Genomic DNA, 13,508 nt, shown 5'->3' with positions numbered 1-13,508 from the left:
ACCATGGTATTTGTAGTGAATCCATAGTAACCAAAAATAATAATCATGGTTACCGCAATCATTGTTACTACAGTTTTACTATAGTAAAACCATGGATACTATATACTAAAATTAATGTAGTAAAACCATGGTTAATTTTGTATGAATCCATGGATTCTGCCACAAACACACACACACACACAAAAACATGGGTACTACAGTCTTGGTTATGATATAACTGTAGTAAAACCATGGCTTATGTATTGTGGGGGAGCGCAAAACGTATTGCGAAGAAACGCAAAACTTATTGCAAAGGAAAGCAAACTATTGCGAGGTAATGCAATACTATTTCATAAAATAAATTCTCTCCATGTCCTCGAAGAGGCAATGTAGTTAGTTCACCCCAAAATCAATTTTTTTTGTCATAATTGAATCACCCCATGTCATTCCAAACCTGTTTTCTTCTGTGGAAACAGAAGGATAAATGAAAATGCATAGTGACCGAGGTTGTCAGTCCCAAATATTCTGCTTAGCATAATATCCTTTTGTGTTTCACGGAAGAAAAACAGTCATATGAGATAAGAACAACATGAGGGTGAGTAATGAATGACACATTTCTCCTTTTTGGTTGAATTATTCTATTAAACTAAGCACAAGAGACTGTGTCTCACTATCATTTTCACTATAACATCCAGGAAACTGTACATAAATTAATGTCCTTATTCAGCATTTACAGATAAGATCATGCTCTGGATGGTTGTCTGTCAGACATGTGAAAGAGCATCATGGTCCCCTAAGTCGATAAACCCTTGATGAGCTCAGACGCACGACCCTAGCTGCTGGTAGGAGGGAAAACTCCAGCAGAGTTTCATGCTCTCTACTTCAGTCAAGTCACACTCTCGAAATGATGTCGACCAGGCACAACTACACACTTCAGAAGATGCTTGCGGCAACACCAGTTGTCATGTTTTGCGTAGAAGAGTGTCATTTTACTACCTGGAGTCATTTATTATGAAGTCACTGAAAATATTGTGTACCTCTGAAAAATTTAACCAGTGATTTCAGAAAAGCTAAAGTGATGGATGAGTGGGCCCGCTGTAGTTTTGTTCTTTTATGAAACCTTTTTCCTTGGAGAAGTGAAAGGTAGGCTGAAAGAGATTCCCCACCTCCACACACACTTACACAGTTCACACACACACACTCCTACAATAATGTGAGGCCCACAGATCTATTGCAGAAATGCACACACACCACAATCCACCCTCGTGAAGTGGAAATAATTAGGTCACAATATCACATGACTTTTGCTGTAAAAATTTTGTAGTATTTACATTTTTTTTATCTTCAGAATTTTAAAAGTGGCTGCTATAACCTGCATTAAAGGAATATTCTGAGTTCAATACAAGTTAACCTCAATCAGTGTGGCATAATATTGATTACCACAAAAAAAAAAAAAAAAAAAACATTTCCAACTCAACATTCGTTCAGTTAAAAAAAGAACTACATATAAAAGCAAGAAACGTGGTTACAGTAAGGCGCTCTCAATAGAAGTGATTGGAGCTAGTCCAAAAACAATTTAAATACACCATTTAATACACTATAGCCACAAGATGTAAACATACACGAAACATGATTTTAGTGTATTAAAATCGCTTACAAATCTTATCAGTGTAAAGTTATATCCAATATTACAACTTGGTTGTCATGACAATGCAATGCAATGACTAGCCCCATTCACTTCCATTATGAGTGCCTCACTGTTACTGAAATTTTTAAGGAAGTTGAAATTATATTCTGTGGTTATCAGTATTATGCCACAAATGCTGTTGATTAAGATTTACTTGACATTTTAAACCTGAAATATTCCTTTACATTTCAAAAATTATTAACAGAAGGTTGTTCTGATTAAAATTAAGTTTTAGGCTCCCTCACTTGGGGTAAAATGCCCCTAAGGGGTTTAAAGTGATAACGTGTCGATACCTGGGCAATAGTTATAGAGCACAATTTGTCAACTATTGCAAATCATTTTGAGACCGCAAGATGATGCCAATATTAAGATGAAGCCATTTCATGTTCATTTCAAACACATTTGCCATTTTATTTCATCTCAAGTATTCTATAAACAAACTAATCTCTATTATGAATGGATTAGTCAATGTGAGCCTACTTTGGACATAAATCTATTCCACTTAAAAATAAACAATGTGTTTAATAGGGGCCTTTAGCTCCTGCAACGAGGAAATGCTATCCTTTCACTTATTGGACAGTTATTGAAAAATGTTTGATTTAATGACCTTAAACAAAATTGAAAATGATAAATAAGTATTTTGTCTCAAAAGAAATGTGTTAATTTCAGGGATTTTCATAAGCTACATAAATGTGCAACATTTTAAATATTAATAAAAAAATTAGATAAAATTGCCTAAAAATCAACCTTTAGACACCACACGCAAAGATTTCATGGAACAGGAAAAATTTGCAGTGCACAGTGACAGCTAGTTGTTTAGGAAAGTGCTGTGGTAGTTTTTGTTGCTATTTAGTATTTTGAGAGAAAATTAAATCAAAGGAGCCTTTTACCTCGTTGTACCCTTCCCGTTATTCCCCAAACACATACACACCAGAATAATCCTTGACTTCACCTGCCATGTTCTTGCGAGTGGGAAAACTTTGTGAAACACCATGCCAAAATGGATAAATATGGCCTTTAATCTTTAAAGCAGAGAATTCCAAAACATTGGCTCATCACATCGCTCCATTAAAAAAAGCACCTTTAACATTGATTGTTGTTGATACCGACTGTGGTAGAATTATCGTGGCATGTTGTGTTATTATTTTTATGAGAGATCAGGGCAAAGACAGAACTATTGTCAATTCCAGTATGTGGAACGATGGGGTTTTCCCTCTTGAGCCGTCTGTGTTTCTCCCCAGCTCTGGGCCTTCCTCATTGGAAAGATCTTCACTATAGTTATTACAAACTACACTCTCTCATCTCCAATCTCTGATTCCCCTCTAATAAGCCAAGCTCTGTCTCTGACCCTGTCATTGTCTAAGTCCTCCTTCAGAAGACAGACTAAAGATGTCTAGGCTCCGCATGCATAATAATTTCTAATAGAAGAGCGTAATTAAGGACAGTTGTTGTTATATATTACCAACAAGTCAATGTACAATATAAAATAAATTCTGGAGAAAGCCGTTTTTAAATTTACATATCCAAATGTCTGTAAAGTCAAATGTCTGTAATTTGGGACATAAAAATGTACGCAATCATCTTAGGTAGTTGCACTCTTCATTCATTCGGAAAAAAAACTGTTTAAACTTCATGTTGACAGTACAAAGTGAACCTGTTCTTAACCAGAAATGTCTTAGTAAAAAGATTTTACAGAAATGATGCAACTCCAGCATTGCAATATGGGTGACTAAAAGTGGGCAGACTCTTTATAAAAGCACTACCAGGAGATTCACAATCTTGTCAGTGGCTCAGTCTCCAATTTCCAGGCAAATGAGTGTATAGATTAATCCATACACACGTAAGTACTCAGGTACTGAATACTATTTTAGTACCAGGCAAGCAAGATAACACCTCTCTGCTATTATAGAACTTTGGTTTATACTTCCTGTGCTTCTTAAAGGCTTTTGAGTCTCACGTTTTGTTCATTTGCAGGATGTAATTTGCATAATGGCAAACACAGATACTGGCTGGTTTATCTCGCTATACTGTGTAGAAATACGCTTGAATATATTATCCATAACTTAAATTATATATTATATATTATATTTTATATATATATATATATATATATATATATATATATATATATATATATATATATTTTTTTTTTTTTTTTTTTTCAAAACAAGATGAGCAACAGTAACTCTTTTTATATCTGTTTCTTTGTTAAGTGTTAAAAAGGAGGTAGGCGTTCCACCAGAGCAAAAAAGTTTTTTGGCAGGAAGTGAAAAAAAAAAAAAAAAAGAAGCCCTGCATAAAACAAAGACTGATGATGACGGATAGTGACAAAAGTTCCCTTTCCGTGGGAGTCTCGAGTTCAGAAATAGTCCTTAAGTGGTTTCTAAGATTAAAAATATGCCCTTCCTCCCATTTATAACTGTGATTCCAACACTTTTTGATGAAGAGTGAGGTAATCTTGTCACTTTTTGTTGCACTTTTGAAGTGTGAAGCCAAAATCTTATAAAGGTTTCAAGCTACTCTGTTTCTGAGTTTAAAATAGACCAAGTAAAATCTATCATCTGACTGTTCAATGTCAACATGTTTATAAATTACAGTTGTCTCAGTTTTAGTGCACTTCTTCAGAGGTCCACAAAAGGGGTCACCAGAATGGATTGAGCAAATCTTACTCATTTCTTAGAATCTCAGATTGTTCTGTCTCATTAACATATCACTCCAAAATTCCCAAACAAGGAGGATTCAAACCGGAAAATATGAGGAGTCTGATAGGGCAAGGTGAATTTCAAAATTATCAGAACTTCAAAATTGTGTCAGAGGGGATGTTCCACCATCAGACAAATTATTCACCTTGAAGATATTATTAGAAAGCAATGGAGATTATTCTGAACATGAAAACTGAGGCTTCCAAATGAGTGGCTAAAACCAAAAACCAAGCATTTACAATCACATTGTGCATGAATGCCTTCTACTTCAACAGCTGAAATCGAAGTCCCAATATAATACCTAAAGTGATCATATGTCTCTTACATCAAATGTAACATTTTGAGACCAAGAACAGTCATTGATCATTAGAAATCAAAGAGTATTTTCTTTTGAGTATGCACAGTAAATGTTGCAAGGCTATAATGCAATGGGTTATTTCAAACAATTCCAATAATAGACAAAAAGGGCAGGAATTGATTCACTGAACAGGAATTGATGAACTGGAACTGTGAAAAGTGGCAGTTCTATACCAAAATGAGGCAATAAGTGGTTGAGGGGAAGAAGTTGAAAAATTAGAGAACTTGTTGATATCAGTCAAAAAGGTTAAGAAGTTTTAGAGGTGGAGCAAGCTATAACAGTTTGGTAAAAGATTATGGGCACAAACATTTTTTTTCCTCCATCAGACTTGATGAAGAGCATGTAGTTCAAACATCATATTCATACAGTATATCGTTTGGTGAGCTTATTAAATTTATTTGGGAGCAACAGTGTGCTGATTTTATTGCGTGTTTTTCATTTAAACAAAATTTTTATTTCATGCTGACTTCAATGGAATATTCCAGGCTCAATACAAGTTAAGCTCAATCAACAGCATTTGTGTCATAATAATATTGATTAACCTTGTTTATTTAAAAACTGTGGTTACAGTAAGGCACCAATAGACATGAATGGGGCCAGTCCAAAAACACACACCGTTTCATAAGTATAGCCACAAGATGTAAACAATATACATCAGTCACAACATTTAAACCACCTGACTAATATTGTGTAGGTCCCCTTTTTGCTGCCAAAACAGCGCCAACCTGCATCTCAGAATAGCATTCTGGGATGATGTTCTTCTCACCACAGTTGTACAGGGTGGTTATCTGAGTTACCGTAAACTTTGTCAGTTTGAACTAGTCTGGCCATTCTCTGTTGACCTCTCTCATCAACAAAGCATTTCCATCCACAGAACTGCCCCTCACTGGATGTTTTTTGCTTTTGGCACCATTCAGAGTAAATTCTAGAGACTGTTGTGCATGAAAATCCCAGGAGATCAGCTGTTACAGAAATACTCAAACCAGCCCATCTGGCACCAACACTCATACCATGCTCCAAATAACTGATATCACATTTTTTCCCCATTCTGATGGTTGATGTGAACATTAACTGAAGCTCCTGACCCGTATATGTATGACTTTATGCACAGCAGCCACACGATTGGCTGTTTAGATAATCGCATGGATGATTGTTGGTGCCAGATGGGCTGGTTTGAGTATTTCTGTAACTGCTGATCTCCTGGGATTTTCACAATTATGCCACAAATGCTTTCAACTGAGCCTAATTTGTACTGAATTCAGAACATTCCTTAAACACCCTAAATATTTTACAAACAAATTTTCTCCCACTCAGGAGACATGCTGAAGGCAACAATTTCAGAGAAATGCAGTAGCCAACATAAACATCACCTTTGTGCCAATCTGCATTCACTAGGGCAAAAGGACACAATGCCAAAAAAGTAGTGTTATGTGATAAAATCTTAAATTCTTTTACTACTTTCGTTTGAATTTAAGGTGCAACTTAACTGCACCCCCTTCAACAGGCTTTCACCTCTAAGTAAATGAAGCAGCACTTCTTTATAGTTTGGATTGGAAAAAATGGTTTCAAAGATTAGTGAGAAAACAATAGCTTGAACCTTGCTCATTCCTTTCACACTGTAATAAGATCAAGCAAAAAAATAAGCTCAAACTATTCATGACAATTTTTTTTTATAAAATAATCTATTGTTATTGCTACAACAAATATAATGATTGTTTTCCAAATGGATGAAGCCAGTGTAAAACTGTACACATTGAGTGAAAATGGCATTGTGGTGTTTCACGTGCACATGTTCTTACCAGAATTACAGGGACGGTCCCGAATCAAGGTGCCAAGTCATGCAAATAAGGGGTTACGGTGCTCCTTTTATGTTGATCTGCAATCGTTTTTGTACTTCCCCCTTTATTGGACAAGAATAGGAATTTGGTAAGTGCTAGTCTAAAACCAGGCAACCACAGGATTTGACCCCAAATGGGGAAAAAAGACATTGACACAGAAAGATCCTGCCACTCTACTGTATTCCATCTTTCAAAAAGAAAGGCAAGATTTTAATATTACTTAACAATATGTTAAAAAGTAGCCAGTCTGGCTTCAGTGTTAATACAATATACACTCTATAACAGATTGATAGTGTGAGTATTGTTCTTTTCAATTTGATTTTTGAAAGTATTCTGATACAAGCTTGGAAAAAAAGAGAAAAAAAATTGAACAATTTTTAAATGGAACTTAAAAACTGATGTGAACATTGTCAAGTATTAGCCGCTCTCCCGATAAAGGGAGAGAGAGAGAGCAATGAAGTGAAGCTGACCAGTCCGATTCTCTTGACAAGGAGTTGTGAGGAGGTGCAGTGCTAGGTGCAAAGGTGAGCAAAGCCACAGTTGATTTGAAAAGTATATATTTTTTTTCAATTCATCTTTTTTCTTTAAGCATGTCTTTTATGCAGTGCCTTCATCCTAAAGTACATAAAGCATCTTGACAACTGTGAAGGCCAGAGAAAACCCAGAACATGGCATAGACCTCAGAGAAATGCTCCACTCACTGACAAAAAGCACACATGCTTGAAAAATAAATAGGGAAAAACAAAACAAAAAACTCAGAGAGAGAGAAAAAAAAAAATAAAATAGAGTAGCATTTTGTGGTTTCTTTTGACTTTGCTATTTTTTTCTTCTCCAGATGTACTGCAGGAATATAAGCCCATTTTGGGTTCTTTGAGGAACCCACAACAACAAGGACAAGGCAAGGCAGCATGGATAATGTAGACCAGAGGAGCGGTTGAAGCATAGCAGCACTGGGGTCAGCAGTCAGTCTGTATGAACATGGGAGAGAGAAGAATCGGGAGGAACGCTTTTGGATTCCTGCCATTGTCTCATGAAAGGAAGACCCATTAATGGGCAGCAAATGTGGCCTTCTTCAAGCTAAAATTGGACCAGTTGATGGACAACCTCTGTCTTGTCTGTCGTGCTGAGTCCAAGCAGAACCTGCGAAAGGGGTGAGGAATTAATTTATTTGGAGATGAGGAAAACGAAAAGTTCTGAATGTTATCAGAGTAAAATATGACGGCAAACACGAGCAAATAGTACCTTTTGAAATATTCCACCTCACGCTCTGTCTCATCCATTTCTACACTGTCTAGATCTATGTCTTTGGGCAGAAATACATCATCTGTTGGACAACAAAAGAGTGCAGACTTTATATTCCATTCAATTCTTCATATGTGTATCTTTTTGACCATTTGTCGTCAGACAAAGTGGCTTCTCTCAACACTCACCGATTGAGTTATTCATCTTATCTCCTTTTTTCTTCTTATTCTTCTTGACCTTGCCTTTGGGCTGAGGGGACTCATTGTTAAGGCCTTTGCCGTTTTGCTGAGGAGGGTCTACAGCTGGAGACTCAATAACAGGAGAGTTCCTCTCATCTTTCCCTCCATTCTGCTGTTTAGTTCCATTAGTCCTCTCCTCCTTTTTGAGCTCATTTGCTGACTCTTCCAATGTTCTTTGCTTTGCTTTGGTGTCAGTTTGAGAGCTGGGCCCATTCCCAGCTTTTGGATGCTCTGGAGCTTTAAAGGTCTCAGCCGGCCTCTTGGTGGACTCACCATTGGTTCTGGAGCCATTGGGTTGCTGTTTGGGTTTTGCCTTGTTGTGGGTTGACTCTGGGTGGGAGGAGGTGTCATTCTGGAGGGCAGGAGGCTCAGAAGGCCTCTCTTTGCAGGTCTTTGGGCTTGGCTGCTGGGATGCACCATTCTTCCCACTGATGGGGGGTTCAAGCTCTAGACAAGGCTCTTTAGGACCAAGGCAGATGAGACTATGCAGGAGCCTGTTTTTGCCGTTCTGCATATTCTTTTCCAAAACACTCTGTGCTGTCTGCCGAAGAGGCTGAGGGTTGTTGGTTGTTGGAACAAGAGGAGGATTTTCAGACTTAATTGCCTCCTTGGCTTTGTTGTCCTTTTTCTTTTTGGATGCACGCAACTGCTGCATTTCCTGCAGACGGAGCAGCTCTTGCTTGAGTGCTGCCTCCTCCTCCTGCTGCCGCCTCCTCTGTTCCTTCAGAATCTGCTGCTGTAACTCCAGTTCCCGAGCCTCTGCCTCTAGACGGGCTTTCTCCTCCAGCTGCACCAAAATACACCACAAGTTAATTTTGATTGTATAGAGACTACATTCACGACTTGTATTGAGAAGAATGTAACTGACTATACCTTCTTCTGTTTATGGCGGGCACGTTTGGCTGCTTTGGAGCTGCTAGTTGGTTTGTTGTCTGCACTGTTGATGAACTGCAGTAGGTCTTCCACCTTGCGATGATCCTCCACCCCATCCCGCTCCAGCAGCAATTCTTCCTTCTTAGGCTGTTCCTCCTTCCGCTTAGTCAGTCGGAGTCGCAACTTCTCCCGCATCTCTGCATAGTTTCTGCTGGTGGGTGCAGCAGGTGGCTACATATCATGAATGACATGAGCAAGATTAGCCTACAAACTCCTTTAGCAGTAAAATCATGGACTGACACAAACTGGTTGCACATGCATTTTATTGAACACATGAACTGGTTAATGCAATAATGGTTTGCTCATGGAAATAAAAAGAATGAGGCTGATTCAATAATGACACTATGTGAAAAACACTGACTGAAGAGCTTGATAAAACATCAAGGTGACCACTTCTCATTAAGCAAAAGTTTGGTGAAAGTGAAGTGAAAGTGTTTTCATACCCCTCCGTGACCAAAGAATTCACAGTAGCAGCAGTCGCAGTACTTTCCTTCCTTCTGATTGGTGGAGGTGGATGTGGAGGAGCTATGCTCCGAGCTGCTATCCTCATCTGGGCTCTCCTCCCCTTCATAAGGCTGGTGCTCATAGCCTCCATTCCCTTCACAGCGATGACCCTCACAGTCTGGATCACTAACACAAAAAACTTCCTGACTGTGAGTATATGGACTCTATTCTTAATTGTTTTCCGATTCCTTTATTAAAAAGCTACTGCTATATTGAATTATAAGTTTAACAGTATAAAATAAAATTAAACTTTACAATACACCTCTGTTAAAAGATTTGCAAATAGGGCTGCACGATATATCTAATTTATCGAAATATCGCAAATGTACATATCGCAATATGTATATCGCAAGGGCTTGCCATAATGGCATGATTTTTTAATACGTTGAAAAGTAACGTTTATGGTAACGCAGATAGCAGAGAACAGACCGGGCGTGCGATTGTCACTTGGTGTGTGCATGCAGTGTGCATATGTGCAGAGAGAAGACACATTTGATTTCAGTAAGTCGTACTGTTTATTTCAATATACCTTCTGATGTTCATTCATGTTTCTTTTTTGTGCCATAAGAGAGAGACAGCGTGCTGTGCCCTGCTCTGTTTGAATCTCAATCTGCCACACACAGCATTAAAGACAAAAAAAACATTTGTGCAGATAATAATGAGACCAAATGCCGGCTTGAAACTCAAACTTGGCTTGATTAATGGCCACTTTGGATAAATCAAAGGATGGGTTTCAATGAATGGATTGTCCTGTGAAATCATTCCTCTCAGTGCAGTCGCAGCGTCTACTTAAACCAACGTTTAAGGAACATTATACCAATGTGAATGTATACAGCAAGTGCTTCTGGACAACAATTTTCAAAATAAAATTTCCACATTGAATGAACTAATAAATAAATATGAACATGAATTACAGTGTAAGAACATGAAATACTTCACTACACAGAATATTTTAGGATATCCCATAATATGGTGAAATAAACTTTATATTCATATGCTTTAAAAAAAATTAAATACAAATATTTAAATATGAATTTAATATCTGCTACATAGCTAATGGTAAAACTGTATAATACACAGTCTAAATGCAGTTTAGAACAAAAGACAAGTATTTTTGTGATCACTGAGATGGTAATTTTTTTACATGGGCGGTGGGGGTTATGATGTTTCGTGCACTCCGATGATGTCATCATAGGAATATCGTATCACATATCGCATTATCCAATAACTTATCGCATATTGCATTTTTACTCCGTACCGTGCAGCACTACTTACAAATGTGTTTTTGAAGCTGGAGCTTCAGCGTGAGATATAACATGCAGGTGTCTACCTTGGTCAACTAGCCTCGCCATTAAGACCATGTTGGTAGACCAGGTAGACCAGCACCAAATCAATGAGCATAAACCATTCATGCAAGTCTTTTCTGCAGGAACATGAACCTACATCTCCCATCATATATTAGGGCACATCAATTCTATAGAGGACTGACCTGCAAACACTATTTGGACCACTGACAAGACCTTCGACGGGGACTGATGGCTGCTCACCAGATGACAAGCACAGACCTTGATGGATGTCCATGAAGCCTGGGGTCTGAGTTACAGTCTTTGGGAAGGGCTGGGTGCCTATACTGGGCAGGTGTGTGCTGGGGACAGAGGGGTGTGAGGTTCCGCAGAGAGGGGGGAGAGATGCAAGACTGGTGGGGCTATTCCTAGGCGCAACAGGAGTCGGATGTCTATGGTCCTCTTTACCTAAATTATGGAAAACATCATCTGGAAAAAAGAAGTAATTAGGAATTAAATTGTAAAATCTAAGAGATTAAATTGTAAAGACTCAAGGTGGATAATTTAGTTGTGCATGTGATTATTACTCGATTGGACAGTGGTGGGGTTACTGGAGACAGAAGAGGTGGCAGAGGAAGTGGCCATCACCACTTCACTGGCCTCCATGAAGGCATCTTGGTAGTTGAAGAGACACTTCTTTTTAGTGCCATTTTTCTTCTCTTTGCCGTCTGGGGCAGGGTGGGGGGTGGCAGTAGGGTCCAAACTGGAGGACAGAAGGGGCATGTCGGGAAGGGGAGGGCCCAGCATGTCACCTTTGGTCAAGAAAAGAGTTTCAGCGAGGTCATATTTCCTTTTGAATTATTCAAATAATTCTATTTGAATAATTCAATTCTATAAATCACATCTTGAATCACTTTTCTTTAAAGGTCAAAAATGCACTTATAAATCACTTCTACAGTATGTTGGTTTTCAAGCATAGTACTATTTGATTAAAATTGTACAGAACTTAAAATGCCTTTAGCATAACTGACCAGGTAGTGGCTCCTGGAGCAGCACTGAAGGGTTCCAGTTTTTCATCATGTGCGTGTCCCAGAGGCTCTCTAGCTTGAGCGAGGGGAATGGCAAAGAGCCATTCCAGTCCCCCGCCGTGCTGAAACAGCTCTGGTAGACATGTTCTGGTAGGCTGGGATTGAAAACTTGCTGCTTCACGCCTGTGTGACTGGACGTGGGGTTGGGAGGGAGAGTCTAAAGAAGATAATGTGGAGAAAAGGTCATTACATTTAAATTTCATCAAGGTATATCCTTTTTAAAGTTATTCACAATAATATCCAGTGATAAGTGTATTGAAAATGTAAGGGAATTTATCATTACATCACTGCTAAATAAGGAATCAGTGTAGTGCAGTTGCTGCTACCAGTGGTGTGGAAAGGGACATGCCCAGTAGGAAGTAAAATTATTGCACCTGCAACTCTTTTTAAGATACAAGTCACTTTCCAGCCTTGTGGCTGGAAAATAACAGTCACGGAGCACCTTTAAGGGCAAGTTCACACAAAAATGTGAATTCTGCCGTCATTTACTAATTCATGTTGCTCCAAACCCATTTGACTTGAAGGAGAAGTTAAGCAAAATGTTAGCTTCAGTCACCATTTACTTTCAATGCATGAAAGGAAAAAAAATATCCAATAACAGTGATGGCAACTGAGGCTAACATTCTGCCTAACATCATCTTTTTTGAGTTTGGAACAACATGCCAGTACATGACAATTAAAATTTTTTGGGTGAACTCTGCCTTTAAACTCACACAACTCTCATAAGGCATGCCGGGACTTACTGTGTATTTTTGTGTGTCTAACCTTGCTGTGTGTGAGCGGAGGGGTGGAGTAGAGAGTGGGTAGCAGTGGTCTGGGCAGGTGGGAAAGGTTATGTAGGGGGAGATGGCCGTGGATGTTGGGGTAGAGGTGGAGGGCAGGGTAGGCTGGCGTCTTCTCTGAGAAGAAATGGTGCCCCCCTGCGTGCAGCCTGCTGTTAGGCAGACAGGTGGAGCTCATGCTGGAGGGGCTACAGTCCCCAGAGCCCTGATTACACACATGACACTCGCAAGGATGCTGTACCTGCTCCACCTAATTAAAAATAAATAAAACACAGGTTGATCATTATTTAGTCAGAATGGGTTTTATAATTTAACCACTCTGTACATTCTGTAGCTTTGTGCTATTCTGAACAGTTGAAAGAATGTGAAAATGGCATTTAAAATATGTTCGTAAAGTGCTGGTAATGTCTTTTCAGAATCTCAACCTGTGTGTGAGGGTATGATGGAGGAGGACAGTTATTTTTCCCTCCTGAGAGTGCTACCTTCTGGCCTGGAGGCTCCCCACCACTCTCCCCTTCCTCCTCATCACCTTCAGAGGAACTACTACTGCTGCTGCTCCCCCGTGGAGACTGGGAGAAAGATAGAGGATTAATACCATCCAATGTCTTAAATTCTAAATTAATTTCAAATGTCAAATTTAAAAAGGTAAAATTAAAAATTTTAAAAGACAATTCTAAATTTCAAATCAAGTGTAAGTGTAAATTTAAATGTAAAATGTAAATTCTAAATTGCAATCCAAAAATTGCGATTTAAAAATTTCAAAAGTCTTATTTTTAGTTTCATATTCAAAATGTAACCCTTCTTTTTAAAATTATTCTAAATCAGAAAGTTCCACAAAACCACTGAATGGTTCATTCGGATTAAATTTGTATC

The 13,508-nt window shown here is 38.5% G+C and overlaps 1 protein-coding gene across 4 annotated transcripts in view; it reads right to left on the bottom strand.

Annotated features, from left to right (window-relative positions):
- Positions 1-3,900: 3,900 nt before the first annotated feature.
- The window catches only part of LOC127445460 (protein FAM193A-like), a 47,810-nt gene continuing 38,202 nt past the window's right edge, over positions 3,901-13,508 (bottom strand). For 2 of the 4 annotated variants that reach the window (XM_051705550.1, XM_051705552.1), the window contains 10 exons: positions 13,061-13,204; positions 12,619-12,885; positions 11,797-12,010; positions 11,353-11,577; positions 10,972-11,254; positions 9,422-9,608; positions 8,919-9,149; positions 7,995-8,832; positions 7,807-7,888; positions 3,901-7,704 (listed from right to left, as the gene is read on the bottom strand). In XM_051705550.1, the coding sequence (XP_051561510.1) occupies positions 7,611-7,704; positions 7,807-7,888; positions 7,995-8,832; positions 8,919-9,149; positions 9,422-9,608; positions 10,972-11,254; positions 11,353-11,577; positions 11,797-12,010; positions 12,619-12,885; positions 13,061-13,204 (2,565 nt within the window). In that variant the 3' untranslated portion in view covers positions 3,901-7,610. The remainder of the gene's footprint in view (positions 7,705-7,806; positions 7,889-7,994; positions 8,833-8,918; positions 9,150-9,421; positions 9,609-10,971; positions 11,255-11,352; positions 11,578-11,796; positions 12,011-12,618; positions 12,886-13,060; positions 13,205-13,508) is intronic. The other 2 variants (XM_051705551.1, XM_051705553.1) reach the window with 2 other exon arrangements.

This window comes from Myxocyprinus asiaticus, chromosome 8, assembly GCF_019703515.2.
Source record: "Myxocyprinus asiaticus isolate MX2 ecotype Aquarium Trade chromosome 8, UBuf_Myxa_2, whole genome shotgun sequence".
Taxonomy (NCBI): Eukaryota; Metazoa; Chordata; class Actinopteri; order Cypriniformes; family Catostomidae; genus Myxocyprinus; species Myxocyprinus asiaticus.
This window is presented reverse-complemented; position numbering and strand designations above follow the sequence as displayed.